The 25,949-nt window shown below is 42.3% G+C and overlaps 1 protein-coding gene across 2 annotated transcripts in view; it reads right to left on the reverse strand.

The window, feature by feature from the left end:
* Positions 1-16,010, reverse strand: part of CDH5 (cadherin 5) — a 30,966-nt gene extending 14,956 nt beyond the window's left edge. The window contains exons 1-2 of one of the 2 annotated variants that reach the window (XM_083452457.1): positions 15,708-15,870; positions 683-883 (exon numbers count right to left, since the gene is read on the reverse strand). In XM_083452457.1, the coding sequence (XP_083308583.1) occupies positions 683-689 (7 nt within the window). In that variant the 5' untranslated portion in view covers positions 690-883; positions 15,708-15,870. Of the gene's footprint in view, positions 1-682; positions 884-15,707 lie in introns of both variants that reach the window. The other variant, XM_083452458.1, reaches the window with a different exon arrangement.
* Between the last annotated feature and the right edge of the window lie 9,939 nt (positions 16,011-25,949).

Consider the following 25,949-nt stretch of genomic DNA (forward strand, 5'->3'; position numbering starts at 1 on the left):
ATCACCACATATTCCGCCAGAAAATTCCAAAAGAGCCTTCAAGCAGATTTTCTATCTGCCTTGCCCCACTCCCCCTGCCTGGGAAGAAGAAGAAGAGTTTGGATTTGATATCCCGCTTTATCACTACCCAAAGGAGTCTCAAAGCGGCTAACAATGTCCTTTCCCTTCCTCCCCCACAGGAAACACTCTGTGAGGTGAGTGAGGCTGAGAGACTTCAAAGAAGTGTGACTGGCCCAAGGTCACCCAGCAGCTGCATGTGGAGGAGCGGAGACGCGAACCCGGTTCCCCAGATTACGAGACTACCACTCTTAACTACTATACCACACTGGCTCTCACTGACCCTTATAAGGCAAAGCTGCTGCTTAAGTATTTCTTTTTGGCAGGAACACAGATATGCTGGGTTTTGAATACTTTTGAAATGTTAAGATTTTGCTTTGAATTGTATCACTTTTGCATTTGCATTATTGTATTTGCATGTATTTGTTTACTTTTTCTGAGCTGCCTTGGTGGCCTTTGTTTGGTCAAAAGGCAGCATATAAATAAACAGCAATGTAAAATAGCAAAGGGTGTGTGGTATTTTAGGCAGCTTTTTTGGGAAAACAGCCTACAAACAATCAATTTAACTGAACTAATAACTAAATATATTACATTAAGAGAAGAAACCGAAGCACAAGTCTCTCACCTGCCATCTTTCTGCACCTCTTGGCAATGTCTGAACCAGCCTGGAGTTTTACAGGCCTCCAAAGTCTGATGGTTCAACATGAAGGGTCATAAACAGAGTGAGGCCACACTGAAATCAGTTAATTGAAGGGACGTGAAATTTGTGGGTGGTGAGCTATTGTGGGCCTCCAACTGCCATCAGGCTCAGCTAGCATGACCAGTGCTAAGAAATGAAGAGAGCTGTAGTCAGCAATATCTGGAGGACCCTGGTGTATCACAATACATCTAAATACTATGGGAGCCTTTATTCTTGGGATTACCTTAACCTGCCCAGATTTTGATGAATCATGGGTGTGATGGGGTTGCAGCTGCATTGTTTTATCAGGTGTGGAAGTGGTGGTCTATCTAAGCTCACATCACTGCATTCTCATTGCAAACATGCCTGATACCAGGTGACATTTATTGATTATAATTTATGAAACACCACCTCAGGGCCAGTCCTATAATTAGGCACAGTGAGGTGTCTGCCTCAGGCAATTGATGCTGGGCACTGGTGGCTTTGAGTTGTGTGTAGGACATGCTCAACTCAAGGGGGAGATGAGCAGGTTGTGTAGACAGTACTGAACTAGATGAACCAATGATCTGACCCCAAAAACGGCAGCTTCCCTGCATCATTGAAAAGATGGCTACAGTACTTCTCGTCTGCCTTTTTCCTTCCATTTCATTCACATTCTTTCTTTTTACACTCCAAAAACTTGCAAAGGGTTTCACTTCCTCCAAGTGCTTTTTTGAGCAGACTTTGTGTCGCCAGATAAAATACATTTGTCTCTTCTTGACTTTTGGGAACTGGATTGTCAGCCCCTTCTTCCCTGGAACAGTTTGTCTGCTGAAGCCAATATACCATTTCTCTTGAGGTTTTTGAACCAGCCACAAGATTCCTCTAATATTACAACGTTTGCATCATGAGCAAAAAGTTTGGAACTTGCATGTTTCCACTTGCAAATCCCTTCTTGCCAGTAATTTGAGAACACAGGAAGCTGGCTTATACTCTGGGCCCCTGCATATTGGTGTTCTGTTGCAGTGGGTATATTCTGCAACATGTCATTGACACAGTAGAGAACCAGCGGTGGATTTATCCTGCTCTAGTTTGTTCTGCAACACTTCCCCAATGCTATTGCATTATTGCTGTCTCGAGGAGTTGTAACATAACAAACGCGGGGCAACCCCCTCCCCCCCCCATATCTGTGGTATAAAAAGTTATGGGATCTCAGTAGAAAGTTATCAGATATGCACTGATTTGAAGTGAATCAGTCTGATCATCCCTAAAGGTTTGCAGGTGCAAATAGTATTAAAAACAGGATCATGTCATTAGTAAAAATAATCATGAATGTGCAGTAGAAAGAAAGTCTGGAAGGGCCCTGAATCAGACTACTGGTCCACCTACATTGTTATTGGCTGCAGTGGAGGTGGGGAACATTTTTCGGCCCAATGACTGCATTTCCTCATAGGCAGCCTTCTGGGGGGGGGCACATGTCAGTGGTGGGCAAAAGTGGGTGAAGCAATGGATGGGACTCCTAACTTTGTACAGTAGGGTACATTCCAGTCATGCAAAAGTCCCCCCCCCCTTGCTTGCCTGAATAGAGATGTGTTATCACAGTCCATGGACACTTTCCAGCCAGGCAAAAATACTCAGAGGACATGGAGCAGGACAAATGAGGACTATGGCCTGGGGAGAATCCCAAGGGCCACACAGAGAACCCTGGAGGGCCACATGCTGTCCTCAGTCCTTAGGTTCCCCACTCTCATCTACAGTGACAGATAGCAACCTTCCAAGGTTTCAGAGTTTCCCATCTCTGCCTGAAGATTAGAACAACTGAACCTAAGACTTTTTAAAAAACAAACACACACAAAAAACACATGAGCTCTGCCACTGAGCTGGGAGTCCTTGCTGGATCAAATTAAAGACCTGTTTCATTCAGGGCAGGACTCATCATATCATGAACCACACTGACAGCAGCCCAATGACCCATCCAGTCCAGAATCTTGTTCTCATGGTGGCCAACCCAATGCCTATGGGAAACCCACAAGCAGGACATGAACTTAACACTGCTCTCCCCTCCTGTGGTTTCCAGCAACTGGTATCCAGAGATTTGACAGTGGAAGTAGAACATGGCCACCAGGATTTGTAACCATTGATAGCCTTATTCTCAAGTTCCGTTCCTCATGTTTCCACATCATTTTGCAATTTTTCCTTTTAAATGTCCTCATGAAAATTCACCAGGATTTTAGTGCAAATTTCTCCTGATAAACACGTTTGTCTATAATTTTTCCTGATATACAATTTTTTGCAGAGCTATTTCCCTGAATATAACACATCTTTGTATATTATTTCCCACAAATAAATGCATTCCACGCACATTTTACCCTAGTAAATGCATTTTTGTTTACATTACTTGGCTGGAAACTGCATTCCAAAATTTGGAGAAATGCAAATTTCAAAATATGGCTGTATTTTAGTTCATGTGTTATTCTAGAAAGTGTGAACAAGGTAAGTTTGCCTTTATTTGTGAACTGAATTGAATTTCCTCCTCCATCCCTATACAGAGATGAGCAAAACAAAGACTATTCTATAGTCTTGTATGGGTGAGGGTTGGGAAAGGTATGCTGGTATTATAAAAGACCCAGAAGAAGGTTGTGGATCGTGCCCTGAATCTACATATGATGGGCAGCACACTTGATTAATTTCCATTTATGCATGGTTACAATCTCATCTACCAATCTAGTGTTGACAGAGGATTTGGATAATGAGTGAATATTACTTCAGTAAGTGAAGCCTCATGATACTCAGCTAAAAGAGATAATAAAGACACTTTCAGATATATGTGCTTTTTTCTTCACCACAAGGCATCTATGACTGGATGAGCAATGCATTTTATGTTATATAGACAAAGGGCTTTATTGCAACTCCTAACATAAATAGAATGCTATTACTGTAAGAAACCAATTTTCTGCTTGCATTTACAAAGGAGTTTGATGGTTTTTTTTTTCATTGAAAGAGTCCTTTCAGTTTTGGGGTTTTTTTTAAATGTAAGGATACATTTTGTAATGTTGGAAGGTTCTTATTTTCAGAAGTTCCGAAGCATTTTAACTAAGGTGGGGTGTGTGTTTCTTAAACAGTGTTTTGTCTTGCTTTCTGTCTCTAACTTTCACTAGGCTGAAATTAGGGATACTTGATATGACTTTTCTTTGGTTCATTTTTATGCATCAGGGCATCAATCTTGTTGTGTTATATTGAAGTATCAACCTCTCAGTGACCCCCTTACCCTGCTTGTGATGTAGAATGAAACATCAGGCTTTTTGACTGATTGCAAGGAAGCATATACTGATAAACTATTTCACCACCAGGAAAACCTGCTAATCAGTTTCCTCAGGGATTTGTAAGTTGGATTCCAAACAAACACCAATTCCATTTAAGGCTTAATTGATAACACTTAGAAATAATAAGATAAAGCTTGTTTTGCCCGAACGTATGAATTTGCCCTGCTCACCTCCACAGACACCATGATAATCTTGAGGAACAATCATTAAACTTTATAGTTGTAAGGAATCTTTTCCTGTCCCTTTTTGCAAGTCATTTTACATGCAAGTATATGAGACCCCAAATCATGTTCAAAGACAGGTTTTGCACAGGTTCGGGCAGCACCCTAAAGCTCTAACAATTTCCACCCCACTTCACACCCCTCTGAGTTTTAGCACTCTGCTGGAGATCAGACCAAGGAAAGGATGAGATCTCTATTGCCTGACAAGGTGATGGTTTCAGAGGTGAGAGCTTAATTCTCACAGATATAGAAATCTTCATTCTGACTTTTGGTCCAGAGCCTCCTAGATAAGGTATAATCTTGCCTCTATCCCTATTTTTCATGAGTCCCATAACACATGCCATGTTGACTCTCTATGCTTATGCCTCTTAGGATCCTAAGGTCTTTTATCTTTAAGCAGGAGTGCTAGGAATGTAGCTACAGTAAAATGCTGCTATGGTGTATATGTCTATGTTTATCTCACATGGTTTACTGTCTCTGTAGTACGCCTACTCTCTTTTCCTTGTAATAATTCTTTTGTTAGTTCTTGCTGTGAAAAGTTCTTTTTTTGGGTATAAGGGTTGGAACACTCACACTTTTAGAACAATGCACCTTTGTCTCCACATACAACACTGTGTTTCGCATCAAAAAGGGTATGTTAGGGTTCTTATGCAACCTGGGCATGTATGAGGGTTCAGAATAAACATATAACAGGACATTTGGGATATACTGTATGTATCCAGAAGGCCATCAACTGACTAGGAAATTGCTGTGTTAAGTAAATTTTCTGGAACACCATGCCAAGGAGCAAAGAAACTCTTACTAGACTTCTGCACCTCATCTGTATCCTCTCCCCCAACCAAAGTCTTCTGTCAGCTTTTATACATGCAACTTTCCTCAGTCCCCTTCTCCATTCACGAAGCCAGAGGTCTGGTAGTTCTTTTATTCATGATCAGGTGATCTCAAGGATTGACTCTTATCATGTGCTTTACAAGAAGTTGCCATTGAAGGCGGTTCAGAAGCTAGAGCTAGTGCAATGACTGGCCTTGATTGTGTTTTACCATGAACCTGAGCAACTACCTTATTGTATTAGTGTTGTGTGGGGAGTGGTTAGGCTATATGCCCGAGTCCCTTCTAATTCCTGGATCCAACAAGGATTCAATTGCTGAAATAGGCAGGCCAGCTTCCTGGTGAGGTAATGGTCTAAGTATGTGCCATTAAGATGGCAAAGGAAGTGTCTCTATGACACAAGGGAAATGGGAACCTCACTCCCCCAGCTGGCTTGTAGTTAGAAAGACAAAAGTCCCAGCTGAGGTGTGTGCAAGCTAGAGGCTAGAAGCAGGCTGGGCAGCTGAGAGACAGAGTCATGCCTGATTTCTCCTGGGATCCAAGGCTGTGGGCTATGGGAGAAGCAATAACTTCTTGGGGTGTTAATGTTGCATGTTGAGACCTTTAAACCTTCCCCTTAAATAAATTCAGACAAGACACAAATTTTGGTTTGGTTTTTTGGCAGAATTTAGGCCACAACTTTATTGATTACAGCAAGTGAGTGGTTGCATAGGCTCTGGATCGGCTAGCTCCCTGCACCATTGCAGGTAGTGCTGACTCAGGGCACCAGCATAGGTCAGCCTAGGGTGAACACCTGGATAAGCGGAAGGCCAGGAACAGGATATCTCCACCACCCAAATGCTCCCTGGACTCAGGCACAGGTACAACCCCCTCAAAGGGTTGACCAAACCATTGAGTCCCTGGATTCCTTTAATGGAATACCCTTCACATAGGGATGGCGAGAGCGTTCCCCCATCCCTATCACCTGAACCAGAGCCTATCTGCAACCTTACAAGTTGTGACGATTTGCTACGTGGCAGGCGAAACCCAAATGGCGCCAGCCAACCAGCCAAGTGGGGAAAATTCCTGCCGTGCCCCTGTCCCAACAACGATGGCATAGCAAGGTCAAGCACACAGTCCTAAATATAGGGAGAGGTGGACGGGTGTTCCGATGCATGCACCGAAAGAGGAAGCTCTGGGTCACGTGCATAGGTATATATAGTTCCCTTGATCTGTTTAGCTTGTCTCCCATTGGCCTGATTAAACCCAGCATCAAGGGACCTACCAATTGGATGTTGTGGCTATTCAATCAAACCCACCCGCAACACAGGGTTTGGTTGCCAGGTCTCACCGCAACACATGCCCTCTTTAAGGGAGGATCCGATCTGTGAGCCCCTTCATTGTAGGCTCAGGCTGTAAATATGTTCAAATAAGCCATATATCCTAAAGACACCACAGTCTTTGCTGTCCCTCATTCCAAGGAAACCGGACAATACACACAGACACTTGCATCTCTCTAGAAGCATTCCACCTTGGTCGGTGGTGAGAATTCCAAGCCACATCTCAAGTAAAGAAATTGAGAAGCCCTTGATCTGTGGTCCTTTACCACAGAGAGTGACATATCCAACCTTTATCAGAGCTTCACCAGGCAACCTGTTAATCAAGCATTCATTCTGATTTGCTTGCCCAAGGCTTACACAGAAGTTGTACTATATCCGGTCTTTATTGAGTGCTCATTATGATTTGTTTGCTGCAATGTTATATGACAATGAGCAGTCATCCTGATTTGCCTGCATGGTGCTTACAGTCTTCTCATTAACTGAATGAATTGTTTACAGCAGTCAGAGATCAATAAAATTAGATGCACAAATGAAACATATGACTAGTTAAAACAATTAAAAGCAGATGCATTTACAGTCTTCATTTTTTCCTCTTCCTCTCTCTCAAGCAGCCAGCAGAAAATTTCTCCTGATCCTCATTGAAGTCAGAATTTATTTATTTATTGCAACTACTCAGTGATCTAGAGGAAACATCCCATAAGTAAAACAGGAGATCTTCCATGAAGAATTCTTATTAGAGGCAAAATCAACCTCTCTCTACATTCATTATACAGGCAATCAATTGTTCATCACCCACTGTTCAGCATGTTTCTGTTACTTTCCTAACTGCAAAAGTCCTTTTTTAAAAGTGGAACTGTTGCCCCAGGATGACTGAACACTCCACTTTAAGTGCTCAAAACTAAGCTCCAGTGCAAAATAATGAAAGTCTAGAGGCAACCCTGGAAAGAAGATTCTGTATCATACCTTCCAGTGTTACAACAGTGACTATTTTGATTTCACTCTCCGGTTACCGAGTTCTTATTACTGCCACATTATTTCTCTCCAGCTTCCACATCAGGCATGTCTGATTAGCTCATAATTATGGACCATCAAAAGTTATGAAGAAAACATCATCTAGCTCTCTGTGTGCATTAAAGGAACCTCTAGTTATTTAAAAATTACTAGAGGTAATTATTTCTACCTTTGACCAAAAAGGGTCATTCCTGATATAGGCACTTTAGGTGTGCATACAACATTCATGCAAAGTCTATTTTAAACCAGGCAAAATAGGAAATAAGGGCATTAAAAATGAGAAATGGCGATACCTTATCCTGTTGCTTCTGCCAGAGAATTACACCCACCAGATCAGTATTGGTGCCTTTGGACTTTGAAGCAACAGCAGAAATGGTCATCTTAGTTCATTCCATAAAATGCTGCACTAAGCAGTTTTGCAGTTATCACAACATGTCAAAAAAGTTCAAGGCATCTTAGTTTCCTTTTGGTTAGCTCTCTTCCCCTGCACCCCAAATAAAACAGAGCTTGCAATTTGAAAATGGAACACTGTCTTGATCAAAGTTCTGGTGGGCCACTATGAGAAGAGGATACTGAGCTAGATGAGCCTTTGGCCTAATTAAACAGGGTTCTTATGTTTTCATTGAACCATGAACCTAATGAATTGAGATGGAAGGAATTGGCAGTTTTGATTCTCCTGGTTTCTCATTTTTCCAATCTTAAATTTGGTTCTCTGCATTTCTGCAGCAATTTACACATTTTCATTTAAAATATCCTCACAAAAGCTATTCAGCATTTTAGTGCAAATTTCTCCTAATAAATGCATTTTGTATGCAGTTTTGAATAATGTACACATTTTTGCAAGCAAGTTCTCAAAATGTAATGTATGTCATTTTCATCAACATACTCATTTTTATGCCTACTTTTACCTAATATATACATTTTTGTAAGCACTGGTTGGTTGAAGAATTGCATTACAAAGTTTGAATAAGTGCAAATTTCAATGGAAGGCTATGTTTCACTTCTCATAGTATTTAGGAAAGTGCAAATGTGATAAATTCTGCTTATAATGTGAACTGAATTAAATTTCTCTGCAAGGCCTGAAGAAAGAAAGACAAAACCTCTCTGTTCCTTCCTCCTCAAATTATACTCTGTTTTTGTTCAGTTTTGCTCAGTAAAATGATATCAGGTATTTTCTCTCTGGACTTTGTGTTAATTAAGTGACTTTGCTAACAGATAGAACAGGGGAAAGTATTTTTAATGTTAAACCTTCAATGTGTTTTTGAGGTCCAGATTCACCCAACCCTATCCATGTGTTTGAAACTGGGAAGGGTTGCATGATCTCAGGGATGGATCTAAATGTGTGGTCTTGTTGTACCCATGTTGCTTCATGAGTACATAAATATGACCTAGCAAAGGAAATGCCCATACCATGTTGTAAACTAGCTATGAGTGGCCTCATAGCTTTAATTACTTCTATGATCACACAGTTGCTTTTAGTTTTACTTATTTCAGCAGGAAACACTTTTCACATTCAGATCCTTAATAGAACCTGTGCTTATTAGGATTTCTTGGCCTGGATGATGTTGTTGGGAGCGAGCTAGAAAAAGAGACAACATTTACAGTTTGGCACAGAGGTGACAGAGGGCAACAGCCAACAGTTTGCAAGCCTCTTACTGTTCATGAGATCACATTGTTTTGCATCTCCACCCACTTTGAGTTCTTTTTGGCACCCAAAAGCTCTGAGCACAGCAAAAAGTGTACTGAGTGCCAGGAAGAAAGTTCACAGCTGGAGTGGCTTTGTAAAATAGTTCTACAAAATCGATCTTTTGAAAGCAAATGGTTAGTCTGTAACGACCACACCATTCACGAAGATTCTTCAGGAGTAGGGATGGGGAAGAAATTGGGTTCAGTTCACATTTAAAGGTGAATTTATCATATCCACACTTTCTGAAACAATACAAGGACTGAAATGTAGTCATCCTTCAAAATTTGCATTTACCTGAATTTTGTGATACACTTGTCCAACCAACCAATGTTTATGAAACTGCATATATTAGGGGGAAGCATGCATAAAAATGAATATATCCATGAAGATAACATAAAAAATGCATTACATTAGAGGAATTTGCTTGCAAATATGAGTACACTAGGGAAACTGCATACAAAAATGTGTTTATTAGGAGAAATACACACGAAACTACCGGTGAGTTTTCATGAGGATTAAAAAATAACAATAACTCTCAAATTGCTGTAGAACTGTGGAGAATTGAGTTTAAAAATTGAAGAATGAGAAACTGTGACCCTGACTCTGCGGACGTGTTCAGTTCCAGCTCTGTGCTGTCAGAAGGTTTCCGTGAGCTGACTGGGAAGTGAGGAATGGGCAGAGGATGGCCAGATGGCTGGCTTCCTGCAGATGGCAGAAGAATGGAAACTCCAGTGATTTCAATGGATAATATGGGAGACCTAAAGGTCACGCTATTCTATCCCTGGCAAGACGAAGACAATGGATTAATGTAGCTTGGGTAGGGATCGGACAGGGAATTCAGGTTTGTTCTAATTTTAGCGAGAAGCTACTAAATTCACATTTCTCAAAATGTGAATTGAAATGCAGGGATCCTTCAAAATTCGGCCTTCTCTGAATTTTGTGGTGTGTTTCTTGAGCCAAATGACGTGTACAAAAATGAATATATGCGGGGAAATAGAAATAATAATGTTCAAAATGCATGAAAATAGGGGAAACTGCTAGTAGAAACATGCATATTAGTGAAATCTACACACCAGCATGAGTTTATCATGCACTAAAATGCTGGCAAATTTTCATGTGAGAACTAAGAGAACTAAGAGCTAAGAGAACCAAAACTGGCAGATTCATCCAGCAGGGCTCTCCTGATGTTCTTATGTCCTGCTTGCCAGCTTCCCATTGGTGGTTATGAGAGCAGAATGCTGGACTAGATAGGCCTCTGGTCTAAACTAGCAGGCAGTGGTGTATGAGGAGGGCAGGTCAGATTTCAGGAGCTCATAGCTCTAGGACTCCCCCCCAACAGAAAAAAGTGGGAAGATCTCATTGTCAGTGGTATAGCATTTGCTTTGGGTGCAGAAGGCCCCAAATTCAATCCCCAGCATCTCTAGGTAGGGTTGGGGATGCTCCCTTGAGAGCACTGCCTGTAGTCAACACTGAGCTAGATGCTTCAACTCAATATAAGGTAGTTTCTTAGGAGCACTGATGATCTTCCCTGGAGCACCAGGGTAACTGGTGGAACTTCCTTGCACCAGCAAATGATAAGGAGGCTTTCACCATAAGCATAGAGGAAGTCAGAAAATGGGGAGGGGGGAAATGCTGGATACGCCCTCCTTTTTTCTTTGATGCGGTTCCTACTCCTTATCAGAAGTTATCTTCCTGTATGCATCTGGTGGACTACTGTGAGAACAGAATGCTGGACTACATAGGCCTGGGTCTGATCCAGCAGGACTGTTCTCCTTTGCGGGGTGGGGAACCTGTGGCCCCCTGGAGATTGCTTGATTACAACCCCCCTAATCCTTGACCACAGGCCAACAACTTCTGGAAGACCACATGCTCCCTTTTCTTATGCTTTATGTGCTTATTATGTAGCAAAGACAGATTGAATGATACTGGAGTGAAATACTCCACCCAGTGAGAAGTCTGATGTGGCATTTTATTCCAAGTGAAGTTTCTGGGGTGCTTATAGAGGACTGCTTCATGTAGAGTGAATGGAAGAAGTCCATTTTGGGGGCTACTAAAGCATGAATGCTTGTCCCAAAATCTGACCATGGTTATCTGTTTCAGTTGCAATGGTTTGTGCAGTTTGTTCATTAGGGAACTCAAGGCAGCAAACTCAGGGCACATAACAAGCAGTCGTACATCCAGGTACTAACCAAATTCAAACTTGCTTAGGTTCAGCTATTTTATGTTCTTTCCGACTATGCCTAGCTTGAAAAGGAATATGTGTGTGTGTGTGGTTCGCACCCATTATTCATGTACACCCAGCCAAATTGATTGCATTGTAAGAACCTACCCCCCACCGCTATCACCGCTATCACTCAAGGATGGCTACTTATGCACCATCAAAAAAAGAGGACAAAACAGTATACAGGTCTACATACAATTTGCATATGCCAATGCATATGGAGAGTTAGAAATGGAAAAAATAATTACTGTCATTCAAAACAGTGCCTCCAGAAGCTGCTCACTAGTTGAGGCAGAGCCACTATGCTAGCTTCCCAGCAGGTGGGTTACTGTTGCTTACTGAGTGGGTGGAGAGGACAACATGGTGTAAAATGCAATCTGGCACTCCTGCTGGTGCGCTTGCACCACGCCTGACTCCCCATCACCTCACCCCTCCTTCTCCTGGGAGGCACAAGCCACCACATGCTGGGAAGCTGCCATAGCAGCTCTGCCCCACCCATCAAGTCATTTATGAATACCTCTTGCCACAGTGTAGAAGACTGAGGTCAGGTGACCCCTGTTTGCTATCCAGGTGAGCAACTTAGCAACTTACTCTCCCTTCTTTAAACTGGTGTTGGACTGGACTTTGAGCAATTCAAACAGGCAACACTTTCAAATAGACAACTGAAGTAGAACATGTGGGTACCCTAAAAGGAAGGGGTATGTTTGTAGATTTTCCTGCACTTTGCAGCCATGTTTGCTGTGCTGCAAGAAACTGAACCTGCTTCTGCTTTCCTCCCATCTAGCATAAATTAACAAATGCAAACAAACATCCAAATAACATCTCCTCCCTCTGTTGTTGAAGAAGGGCACTCAAATGCCAATTACTCCTGTGCTAGGAAGCCATGTGATTTCTGTTTTCTTGAGAAGAGAAGAAAGAGAGGGATTTCTCTTTAAATAGTATCTGATGTTCATACAATTCAACTTGGCAAAGGCAATCCATCAAAAATGCCTCCAAAGGTTAAAAAGACTATACAAATCCCTTTACATATATCCTGTTTTCAATTACTCCATTTTGCTTCAACAAAAGCAGGATATGAGGCAAGTCTATTCAGCTTGGCAAAGCTCTTTGCAAACTGTTAACTGTTTAAGTGAAAGTTTACCCCTTGATCTCTTCTGTTATTTTATTTATGGAACCCCAACTTTCCTCCAAAGAGCTCAAGGTGGTGTACAAGGTCTTCCGCCCTTTATCCTCAGGACAAACCTGGCTGAGAGAGAGATAGGATGACTAGTTCAAGGTCACCCAGGAGCTTCATGGCTGCATGAGGATTTGAATCCAGGTCTCCTCAGTTTCTTGACACACAAGGCATTTCCATGCCATCATTCCTTTGGGGTGGCTTTTGATCACGTACCAGCTAATTCAAATTGTGCAATTAAAACGGATTGGCAGCTCTTGTGAAACAGCCCCCATAAACTTTTTGTCATAAGGAAAGCTATAGGAAAATGCCTCAGAAAGTGCGGGATAACACTTACTCTGACACTATGGTGAACAAATAGTAAACAAATGAGAGCAAATGCTCATTAAGTAGCCAATGATCTCTCTGCAAACAAATCAGGATGGAGGTTCAATAAACAGGTCATCTGTAAGGGACCAGAGTTTGTAGTCTGACCTTTGGGCTCTCCAGGGAATGGAGTAATATCTCAGGGTGACTTTCTGCTAAGTTTGAGAATGTTTGCCACTTGCTTTTCCCTCTTCCTCCAACCCCATCAGGCTCCACCCTCATGACACCGGGCATGGTGAAGATCTCGCATTGACCTTCCACATGCAGTCATTTGCCCCCACAGAACCCCCACTTTGCCCCATTCCACAAGGGCCCCCTTGATCTGCCAGGTTCCACCTCTCTGCTCACAAGCTCTTTGCCCCTTTGCATCTTGGGGTCTGAACAGTTGGCAACCCTATTCAATGCATACATGCATTTCCCTGCTTCTACATAAATTAAGCTTCATACTTGAATCTGTACAGTTTTTGCTATAATCTTCACATGAATGGTTGAAGCCTAAAACAGCTTGGGACTTTGCATACGTGAAGCTAACCAGTTATTCTGGGCTGATGTGTGTTCTCATTTCCCAAAACTTGACAAAGTGAATTGCTCATCTGAGAACGAAAAACAAATCAGAATCCTTTTTTCCAAACATATATCAGCTTTTAAAATATATGTATTTAACAATAGATAAAAGACTGCATAGCTCTTTGCAGTGCTCTAAGTATTTTTATGCATTTTCTCAGTCATCATTACAACAGCTCTATAAGGCATTATACTAACATCCTAACACACATATATTTTGTAGGCTGCTTTGTCTAATATTCACATTTTTGTGCAATTTCCCCTAATACAATGCAATTTTGTATATTATTATAACATATATATGTGTTCCATGCACACTTTCTTCTATTATATGCATCTTTGTACATATTTTCTGGGGATAGGAAAACTACATTGCAAAATTCTGGAGAAGAACTGATGTTGAAGACTAGCTGTATTTTTCATTCTCATATTTCAGGAAGGCTGAACCAAATCTCTTCCCTATCCTTTCTGAACCTTAAGTGTGGTGGCTGGGCACCTCTGTCCTGCAAGTCTAAGTAAGCCTTCTAAAGACCATTTCCCCCAAGCTATGCCTACCTATCCTGACATCATATATTTTGTCAGATATGAGGCAGGTAAAGACATGACTCCCTGATGGATTAAAGCAGGGCTTGCAGGTGTCACGCATCAGCTGCTTGGCCGAACCTGAAACCCCCTGAGACTTTGCCCTTTTGACTTGATTTCAAATGAAAACAAGTTTAAAAAGTTTCACCTGGCATTGTGGTGATGTCAAGTGACTGACAAATTTGACAACCCTGCCCACCTTTCAAAGTGACCAACAAGGCTTGCGAGAGGTCAAGGTCTGGTTTACTAGCCAGACTCAGTTCAACACCCCTGCTTTAGGGAGAGTGCAGCCCACACCAGAAGAGGCTGAACAGCACTCACTTGGGCAGATGAAACATCTGTTAAGAGCAATTCCATCTTGTCTGGCTTGTGCCTCAGTTTATTGTCCCAAACCAGTAATATATCAAAGCAAGCTTTCAAGGCCTTTTTATCAATTTTTGATAGAACAGCCAATATATACACATATGTATCTGACTCTGTAAGTCTTATTTCTGATTCATCTACATATGTTCAGCAATAAGCTACAGCCCGTGTTTTCACATATTAGCAGAGTATTTGTTAGAAAGAAAATCTGACACTTTTACAGTAGACAAGTGTCAACGTATACATTATGTTTTTTACATAGCGCGGTACAAAAATATGTTTTACTAATAGCAGACCCAGTGAAATGAACAGACATGACTAGGTTTGGCCCATCAATTACAATAGGCTTACTTTGAGTAAACCTTAATTGAATTCTACACATGGTTTGGTGTTATGTGGATGCTTTTTGTTAAATAAATAGCTGGTATTGTTTCTCCTGAGCTGGATCAGGACCATGATATGAGGGAAAGGTGGTTTTAAGTCTTTGTTGCTGCTGTGGTCCCAGTCCACTCACCACCCCCCATTCTTTATATTATGGGCCCAGTCTAACTCAGGCTATTTCATTTAACATAAATCAGCTACATGGTGCTGATCCACATGACAAAATTTAAGGCATATATTAGTTCTAAGGCCACACACACAGGATACATTTGAAGCACGCTTATACCACCTGCAGTTCCCTGGCTGCTGAGGTTTGTGAGGAGACAGCTAATCCCCTCACAAAACAATTCCCAGCATGCTTAGCAAACTATGGCTCCTAGCATTCTTTGGGGAAAGCTTTCCTGTCTCCCAAACAGAAACGTTTGCATTAAGGCTCTCCAGGTACACACTGGATAACTGAACGTCTTTCTCTCTCCCACCCCTCAATTTCCTTGTTAAACTTTTATTGGCAGCGGCTTGGGTTCTTGGTGACCTGACCTGAACATCCTTTCTCAAAAACACAAATCCTCCACTTTGCCATCTGAGATTGTTATGGCAACACCAGGTAGTCCTCCCCAGCAATGCAGTTTGTGTACAATGGCAGGATCAAGAAAGCTAGCTTGCTTTAAAAGTACATCCTGCACTATTGGACGCTTTAAAGCAGGTGTGGGGAACCTTTGATCCTCTGGATGTTGCTGAACGACGCTTCTCACCATCCCTGGCCATTGGCCATGCCTGTTGGGTCCGATGAGAGTTGTAGTTTAGCAACATCTGGAGGGCCAAAGTTCCACCCCAATGTTTTAAAGGGAACCTTAGTCCACCAAACTTTGACAAAGCTGCTTTTAAGTAGCAGATTTAAAAATCCCAAGAACAATTCTTTCTTTCCTCACTCCCCAAATACCGCGTTTCTTACCTGGGCTGGGCTTTATTCCAAATCAGGGAGAATCTGAAATCAGCCTCCAAACCTCAATTGGATAAAGTAGTGCGAATATAAAGAACTAAGTGAAATCCGTTATTTCACTGCATTAAGCAATACAGGGAGTGTTCAGCTTTACAGCCTCCAAGGTTTCCCAGCTGGGTGTCCGCCTTTTTCCCATCCTGCATCCTGTTATTGTTCCAAGCCTTACTAATGCCAGGGAGAGAAGGGAGTGGAGGAAACCAGATAAAAACTTTTTTTGACTCATTAGTGGTTCAACTTACCTTCAGCCAGCTAGTCGCAAAAGAGGCAGCACAGGGGACAGGCCACAGGAGAGGGGTGGGGGAAAGACTTCAGGATTGTTGTCATCATCTAACATCAGTACAATGTAAGAATGGTAACACCCGACTTTTATTAGACCCCTGAAAGAGAGGCCTGCATTTTCCTCAATTTTCCTTGGCAAGCTAAGGGTCAGTTTAAACACTGCAGTCCATCGGCAGATGCGGCAGCCAAAATGCATTTCTCTATAGTGATGCACCATGAGTATAAGGTTTGAAATCTGAGAGGAACAAAGGGAGCTGCCTTAACAACATAAGAAGAGCCCTGTTGGATCAGGCCAAAGGCCCATCTAGTCCAGCATCCTGTTCTTACAATGGCCAAGCAGATGGCCACAAGCAGGGCCTGAGTGCAACAGACCTCTCCCCATTTGTAATTCCTGGCAACTGGTATTTAGAGGCACACAACCTCTGACAATGGAGGTGGAACATAGCCATTGACAGCCTTATCCTACATTCATTTATCCAATCCTCTATTTGAGCCATCAAAGTTGGTGGCCGTCGCCACATCTTTTGGGAGCAAATTCCATGACTTAACTACAGTATGTGCTGTGTGAATAAATACTAGCCTGAATTTTCGAACGTCCAGCTTCATTGTACTCCCCCAAATTCCAGTATTCAGAGAGAATGAACATAGGTTCTCCTCATTCGCTTTCTCCACATGGTGCGTAATGTTATACAGTGGTACCTCATACACTTCAGGTTACATATGCTTCAGGTTACATATGCTTCAGGTTACAGACTCCGCTAACCCAGAAATAGTACCTTGGGTTAAGAACTTTGCTTCAGGATGAGAACAGAAATCGTGCTCCGGTGGCGCGGCAGCAGCAGGAGGCCCCATTAGCTAAAGTGGTGCTTCAGGTTAAGAACAGTTTCAGCTTAAGAACGGACCTCCAGAACAAATTAAGTACTTAACCCGAGGTACCACTGTATAGAGTTCCCTGGGAAGAGGGATTGGTTGTTGAACCACTCTGGGAATTGTAGTTCTGTGAGGGGAAGGGCTGGAAATGTAGCTCGTGGCAGACCTTGGTGTCACAAATTTCTGTGGTGCCCCAAGTGATGCCCAAATCTGGCACCCCTTGCCTCTCCCATTACACACGGTAGTGTTTGTGCCTGCTGGAGTGCTCCAGAAGCTCTGTGTCGCTAGAGCTACCTCTGATATAGCCCACCATAACAAAGGAAAGAGTCACGCCCATTGCACCATCCACTTTCTTGTTTATGGCTGGCCCTATGCACCACAGGCATGTGGGCCACAGAAGGTTTCCTATGAAGAATCGTGGCCCTTCAGGAAAGCAAATGTGATCTAAAGACCACCCCCTGCCCAGAGTCCAGAGTTTAGAGTAGCCAACCACTAAGGAGTGTGACAGTCCTGATCAGATGAACTCCCCACTTCAGTGGTGGTAGCTGCTGTTAACCTTTTAAAAACCAGTAGGAAATCCAACCCAGACTCTTCCAGTGCTGCATTTAAGCAGGAATGGGATGTCTTCTTTAAATAATGCAAGAATAATTATGCAATGCTGGGGATAAACAAGGAAAAAAAGAGCTTAATTTGAAGGCTTCACAGCTCTGTTATAATAAATGTAGCCAAAGGAACCACATCTCTTTATAGGCGACTTTGATAACAATCCTGAGTTAGATAATCTCTCACCTCTGTTATTCACTACAGCTTAAAATGGATAAAGGGACTGCTTTTTCTCACTGCATTCATGATGACTGAGCTCTGCTTACATTATTTTACATTTTTATGACACAGAGCCCTAAAGATGAATTGCACTTTAAAAAAAATCTGTTTCATCTATTATAAATTTATTATTCAGGAAGGTTAAGCAACTAATGAGGGAACATTTTTCAAAGCCTTCTTGGCAGAGGCTGTTTACAATTAAGTTTCCTCATAAGAAAGTACATGGCTGGGATTCCAGGAGGAGAGAGGAGGAATCCAGGAAGGATGTTGAATGTCTTATAATGAGCTGAAGTTATTTTGCTGAATGCAACACAGCAAGGGTTGAGTTATTGATCCAGGCTACGTCTGTGTTCTGAGCTGCATGCACGTCGCACCAAAGAGAGTTGTTAGGAGACTCCTATTCCCCTCACAGCGCTACAATTCCCAGAGTTCCCTGTGAAGTGCGATTGACCATTAAACCACTCTGAGAAAATGTAGCTCTGTGAGAGGAATATGGGTCTTCTAATAACTCTCAGTACCCATAACAAGCTACAGCTCCCAGAATTCATTGGCAGGAGCCATGGCTGCCTAAAGTGGTATAATAAAGCTTTAAATGAACGGTGTTCTTTTTGGTGCTGGGTAAAGATGTTTCTGTTTGCACAAGCCTTTAAAATTTATTTTATTCTCTTGTCGAATAGTTTTAGCCTTGTGATTTCTGAAATTTATTACCTTGCTTTGATTTTGTTTGTTTAAATGTTGTATACTTATTGATTTTGGTCAGGGGTACCTTTACCTTTACTTATTACTTATAAGTACCTTTACCTTTACTTATTGATTTTAATAAACTCTACCCATGGGTAGATACCATGGGTGGTATACAGCTAAACCGTTCTGAAAAAATAGTTTTAGCTGAGCAGTGGGACTCCCCTGCCCTCTCCTCTTCCTGTGGATGCCCTGTACCCCCCTAAATCTGCTCTGGGAGGTGGGTGGGTGGGGAACCCCCAGAACGGATTTAGGGGTTGTGTGGAAAAACGAGACAGCAGTGAAGTTCCATTGCACAGACCTTGTGCTAGTGGAGCTGTTTAGTGGGATACCGCCCCATGTAACAAAAGAAGGTACACTTTAGAAAACCTTTTTTTAAAATCCAAGCAAATAAATATGCAGTGCAAAAAGCACAACATCACTGAATTATACATGTACGGCTCCTGGCCTTGCATCTGCAGATCATTTTTCTTTTTGAGTTGCTATTCTATTGATGATAAGGTTTTAAAATCATTTTTCTCACTTACCTTATGCCATAAGCTAAGACTTATGGAGTATACTTGGTTTTTGTGCGTGTTATTTTAAGGCAAGCCATTCTTGCCCTTTTCATCCAGTGTATTTTGCTTCCTTATGACCATCTTGGATGCTCACCTGCTGTTTGTTATACAATGCTTTTGTACACTGTAGTTGGTTACTTTGGAGCACGGAAGATCTCCAATTCCCAGAGTTCCCTGGGAAGAGGGATTGATTTGCCACCCCCTCTCCAAATCTACTCCAGAATGCCTACTCTTTTTACATGTGCATACATGGAACCTTAATAGAGTCTTTCTTTAATAAAAATAAATAATGCCAGTAATCTAATGCCTTGAAACAAGGGGCTCTTGGAGAGAAAAAGAAATTTCTATATACGGGCTAAGATGGAGCAATGGCACATCTTAACTGAACAGTGTACAAAAACCCCCTCCTTTTCCTCATGAGTCAGAACATTATAATTGTTTCAAGGAACTTGAATCAGAATCGGGTAATGATGCCGGTCACTTCCAGTTACTCTTTTCTCACCAAGTGTTGATTATATCCTAGAGCAGGTTTGAATTCAGTTTCCTGTAAGGAGATTTGCTAGACATTAAAACTGCATGATTCCTCAGCAAAGAGTGTTCTTTTTCAAAATGAATTTTTAAAAGTTCTTTAATTTATTTCACAGATATAACTCCTGCTCACCTTTGCAAAGCGGGGAAATTTTAAGGTGGAAGTACCATCAAAGTGAACAACACCACCATTTGCTCAATTAGCAATTGCTTTATAAAAATAAATAGGTGCAGAGCATCCCGATCTAGATTGGGTCCCCGTTGTTGGATCCCTACTGTTGGGGTGTGTGGGGGTAGGTGGGTTAACCCTTTGCTCTTTACTGCTGTCTTCGTTTGGAACTGCGTCCTCACACCTGTAACCTGCTTGGGAATAAAAGTCAACAATAGTCTGCTCCCACTCAGGGTGGACAAATCTGCTAATTTCATTCTCCATGTTTCTCATGTTTCCATTCTAAAACTCACTTCTGCACATTTCCACAACAATTTTTATTTTTATTTTAAACAAATCACCGGCATTTCAAGGCAAACATATCCTAAGAAACATGTATTTGTTTTGACTAATATACACATTCTTGAGTCTCACTGCATTGTTATTGTGATGATGAAGCTATCGTAAAATGATAATGCGATAGAATGATAGTTCATCCCTCACCATGGGCTGTGCTGAGTGGAGCTTGATGGGAGCTGGAGTCCAGCAACATCTGTGGGGCCATCGGCTTCCCATCCCTGATGCACAGAAAACAGGCAGGATGCAGGAGATGATTAGGATCTCCCCATGTTATTGTTGTACTGATTAGTAGCGCTGTAGGGTGCTTTGAAGATCCAGGAAGGGCTTAATCTCTTTTTCCTGTGCTTTCTCTGCTCCCCCCATCTGAATCCCCCTAAGGCTGCTATTAGCTCTACATCTGTGCTTCCTTCCCCCTCCTTCCCCACAGAACTCACAGGACGGGGTGGGGAACCTGTGGAGCTGCAGGCATTGTAGAACTGCAATTTCAATCACCTCTGACCACTGGCCATGCAGGCTGGACCGTGGTGGTTGGTGCACATAGGGACTGATGGGGAGCCCAGCAGTGGGTGGAGACACAGGCAACTGCAGGCAGAGACAACAAAGTCTAGTTTCCTCCATCCTCCTCCCTGCTAAGTTCTACAAAGGCAACAATGAGCCTAAGAAAGAGGAGAAGAGGAGGAAGAAACTGGCATCAAATGTGACCTTCTGGATTGGTTGTAAGAAAGCAGGGAAGTGGGGGCTGGCTGAGGTTGATGGAATGGCAACCCCTTAACCTTAATGGACCAGCCTCCACTGGGCTGGGATTGATGAGAAGTGGAGTTCAATAACATTTGGAGAGCCTGTGGATGTTCATTTCATTGAGCTTTTGGGAGGTGTGATTCTAACTGTGGCATAGGGGTGTGTGTGTTGAAACTTGCTGAGGAAGGAAAAGTTAAAACTTTCTGTGCAATGTGGCTCCACTGCAAACTGGGACCCCATGCTGATTTAAAAGAAAAGAAAAGAGAAACACTTGTGGTTGCTAACAATTAAAGTAACATGTAGTTTGGCTCTGAGCTTTTAGAAATATCCAGCTGGCTAGTGTTGAACAAAGAGCAAATGGACTTGGGTCTAATACAGTGAAGAAATCCTTATGTTAGTACAGTGGTACCTCGGGTTACAGATGCTTCAGGTTACAGACTCCGCTAACCCAGAAATAGTACCTCAGGTTAAGAACTTTGCTTCAGGATGAGAACAGAAATTGTGCGGCGGCAGCGGCGTGGCGGCAGCAGGAGGCCCCATTAGCTAAAATGATACCTCAGGTTAAGAACAGTTTGAGGTTAAGAACGGACCTCCAGAACGAATTAAGTACTTAGCTTGAGGTACCACTGTAAGGCAGTTATTCTGTGTGAAAGTAGCAAAGTGTTAGCCAATGCTAGCCAGCGCAGGGGTAGCCAATGCTCATCATCCCATTTGGTTGTCTCTCTGAGTTCTTAACATTTTTGCTGCAGACACATGGCTTCAGTGGCCTTGGCAACACCAGAAAGGCCTGTGGAAGAAAGGAACTCCTTGTTTCCTTTGCTGAGCAATGCAGTTAGACCAGTGCTTGAGTCCAGTGGGGTTTCTATCAAGAGGATTTCCTCTGTATACAAATCTCCAGGCTGGCTATAAATGGACGGAAACACATTGTATGTCCTGTCTTCCCAAAACATAGTGCAGGGTGAAGTTGTGCTTAGTGAGTCTTAGACCTCTGACCCTGTTCCTCAAAATGTATTTTCTTTCATTTTTTTTAATTAAAAAAATACCCTTTTTGGTACATTAGAGAAAATTTGGAGAGGCATGTGGGGAGAGAGAGAGAGAGAGAGGGAGAGAGAAAGAAAGAAAGAAAGAAAGAAAGAAAGAAAGAAAGAAAGAAAGAAAGAAAAAGGAAGGAAGGCATTTGCTACAATCACTCTTTAAGCAGTACTCAAAATATTGGGTTGTATCCAGTGTCACAAACCTATGTCCATTAATGTCAATGGTTTTTCGTTGTGTAAAACTTAGTTGGATACAACCCATCAATAACTGCAGAAGTCACATTTCCTCTAGTTGTTGCTGTACACTCAAATAATATAGTTAGCATTTCCCTTCACACACACATATAGATAGATGGACACCCAGATACTGCACACCCACCTGCGCATGCACACACATACAGTACATATCTAGTATCCAAGCTCAGATCTTCCAGACACTTCCCCAGTGATGCTTAAGGGTAGGCATAGGGAACCTGTGGCCCTGCAGATACAATCCAGCAACATCTAGAGAGCCATCCTTGCCCTGCATAAACCACCCTTCCTCAGCATGGTGCCATCCAGATGTTGCTGGACTGTCACTTCCATCCTTTCTGATTTTTGCCTAGCTGGAGCTGCTGGTAGTTGTGTTGCAGAGCATCTTGAGGGAACCAGGTTGTGGAAGGCTCATAAACAAATAGGAGAGAAACATATCCTTAGCACAAACTCAGACCAGTATCGTACCACTAGGGCTGTCATGCAAGATTTCCTGTGAAGTATAAACAGCTGAAGTGTTTGGAATCAGAATATGGCAGGGGACTTGCGGTCCCCACACACTCCACAGAATTTCATTCCCCAGGGCTCCATGTAAAGAGGAGATGTCTATATTAAATCAGTTTGTTTGAAATACATATATACTTTAAGTTGCCATGCTACACTAGCTCTCCATATCCCTTTTTAGACATGTGTTTTCTGAAGTTTTGCTCTGAGTAAGGGGAAAGCTTCTATGCAGCACTCTGTGTTAATTACATTAGTCTGTACATGGGCGTAGCCAGGATTTTCATTAGGAGGGGATTTTCATTGGTTGGGGGGCGGGCAGAACCTCTGTTTGCTATGTATTTTTTATTGATTTGGAGGGGCAGATGCCCCTCCCTGCCCCCCCTTGGCTATGCCCACGAGCCTGTAATCTTTTTGCGAAGTCTAAACTAGAATGCATGTTGAGAGGGTATTGAATTCCCAAATTCTTTAGATTATCAAGATAGATTAATGCACTTTTCTTGACCCTTTTGGATTCCAATCTGCCTTCTCAATTAGCTGCAATAACTACCTTCTCCTGCTGGCTTTTCATACATAGTGTTCAGGTCTGCCTGAAGTCCAGCATTTCAAAAATGTAGCCCCACCTTTTGGAAGTGAACGAAGGCTTAAGGAAATGAATAAAACACATTGGATCCATCATAGCGTAGGACAGATCTCATGGGAAGGCATAAGTTTAAGAAGTCATAAGAATTCGAGCTGAAGCCCAGGGTGTGTTCAAACATTGCTTTACAACCTAGCCTTCAGCAACAACACTGTATATAGTAGAATGGGTATTTGTCTATGGTCGGAGGCTGTGGTCTGTGGTCATGTTTATCTTGGTAGTGGATCACAACAGATATACAGTTCATTGCTGGGGGCAAGAGATTATTGCTAAAGAGACAGCTGCAATCGTTTTGGCAAATATTGACCTTAGAAAGGCAAAATAACCAGAATCAACATCCACACAATACATTTAAAGCACACAGTTTTCCCCAAAGAATTCTGTGAACTGTAGTTTGTTAAAGGTGCTGGGCACTGCAGTCTTGTAAGGTGCAATCTATAGTTCACATGATACTTGGGGGGGGGGGGGGAGAGCCAAGTGCTTTAAGTGCATGGCGTGGCTGTTACCTAGGAAGCTGTCTTATACTTTGTCTAGGGATGGAGGAGAAATTCTATTCACTTCACAGTTAAAGGTGAACCTGCCTGATTCACACTTTCTAAAACTGAAGCACAGCTGTCCTTTGAATTTCACACTTCCCTGAATTTTGCAATGCACTTCTCTAGTCAAGGAAAGTGTACAAAAATGCATGTGTTAGTGCAAAAGATACATAAAATGAAACTAAATTACAAAAGTGCAGTAGAAAAAAATTGCTTTGGGAAATTGTGCATAATAGGCAAAAATGTATACCAATGTGTATACTAGGAGAAATTTGTACTAAAATGCTAATGAATTTTCATGAGAATTCCTGCCTCCCCAAATTGCAAACTGATGTGGAAAGGTGGGCAACTGAAGATTGGTAAAATGAGAAAGCGAGAAAAACTGCTTCCCCCACCTTGTTCATAGAGTTGCCAAGCTGCACCTCAGATCTCCTCTGACTCTTTAAATGTGTAACGAAGCCACGGCTCCAAATGCAGAACTCTTTATGTGGTCCAAGCAGCACCACTGTGGCCACACCCCTGACCAGTCCTGCTATGTACCCTCCTGGATTCCTTGAGAGTTTTTGCCTGGCTGGAATATGTCCTTGAACTCTGATAATGCTTCTTGTTTGCAAGATAGAGAACACAAAGGTATGTGTGTGTAGAAACTAGCCTATTCTATAAAGGTACATTTTGCATTCATTACTTTGCCTATTTCCTCCTTCTAGCCTGGTGCCTAGGATGGAATGTGGCCCTTGACCCAAGGTTTATGAATTAGGAGGGCTCCCTCCCCAGTGGAATTGATGCAAATAGCTTCACATTTTTGTTGGAAACACTGGAAATTGTAGTCCCCCTTGTGATCAGGCTGGGGAACCTGAGGCCCCCTAGATGTTGTCAGACACCTCAGCCAGTATCACCAATGGCCAGGGTTGATGGGAACTCTAGATTCTGGCAAACCAGCAATGTCCCTGAGTCTACTTGGCTTGCTCTTTTGGTGGGTGCAGACAGGCATCAGCCCTTTTTGATGTTAAAAGTGACTGAGCGCTTTTCTCTGCCAATGAACAAGGATGAGAGGAGTTGTGGTTCAATAACATCTGGAAGGTAATGGGCTCCCCATCTTTGATGGATGCTCTGCCAAGGAGCTAGAGTCTTTACCATTGCCTTTGCTGTTGCCTCACCTTCTCCTGCCCCAGGTAAATTTGGTGGGCCCTTGACAGGCGAGGGGAAGGTGGCAGAGGGCTCCTGAGGTGTGGATTAGCATATCCTGTGCATATCCTGCTTGACTTGTACCTACTTATGAGAAATTGAACAGGCGTATTTGTTTTTATGAGCGCACCTAGCAGATTTCCCACAGCATCTCTTTTTTTATCATTTTTCTTCTCTTGCCATTAGCTTCCCTAAAAATAATGAGCTAAAGAGCAGTTGTGTGTGGCATCAAATACCATCAAGCTAAAATTCTAATAATGAATTCCCATCGGGTTACAAATGAGGCTGATTGGAAGGCTATCAACGTTTTGTAGCCTTGCCAATTGTAAGTTATGTCTGATCTTTCCATGGCAAGATGGCTATAAATACTCATAATCATTCTGAATTCTGTCAGGTATTGTACATTAGGCTTGTAATGCATTTAGTAGTGAAAAACATGGGGGTATAAATTATAGCACAGTGATGTGGGAGGAAATTGGCCACACTTCTGGAGGGAGAAGCCTTATTGATGCCAGTGTGGGTCTACCCTAAGATGAGAAGGACTAGCAAACTCGGGTGCTATGTAGTCAACCTGGAGCAGCCGGTAAATACTAAGGACAGCCTTTTATTCCATCTTCACAATGTTTCCGTGCCTGTTCATTTTGGACTTTTATGTGATCTTTCACATGACACTGAAGCCACTTCTGGAAATCTAGTGGAGATTTAGCTGCCCCCCCTCCATTTTTATTGTTTCCAGAAAAAACAACAACAGCCATCCATTTGCAACCCTACTACCTTGGAAAACCCTGGGAGTTTTGTGCTGATGAAATTTGTAGCAGTATGCTGACATACAGTTCTTTCCTGCCACTTAAAATATGGTATATCAATCACAAAGTCATGGTTCCAAAGCAAGGTACCGCAGTGTAAAAGAAATGTTAGCAATCAGGACAGAAGCCCCAGCATTGTAACTAGTAAAAGTAATGCAACCTAAGATTTGAAGTCGTGGAGAAAAGAATGTAATGGT

This window comes from Podarcis tiliguerta, assembly GCF_965153285.1.
Source record: "Podarcis tiliguerta genome assembly, chromosome: 8".
NCBI lineage: Eukaryota > Metazoa > Chordata > Lepidosauria > Squamata > Lacertidae > Podarcis > Podarcis tiliguerta.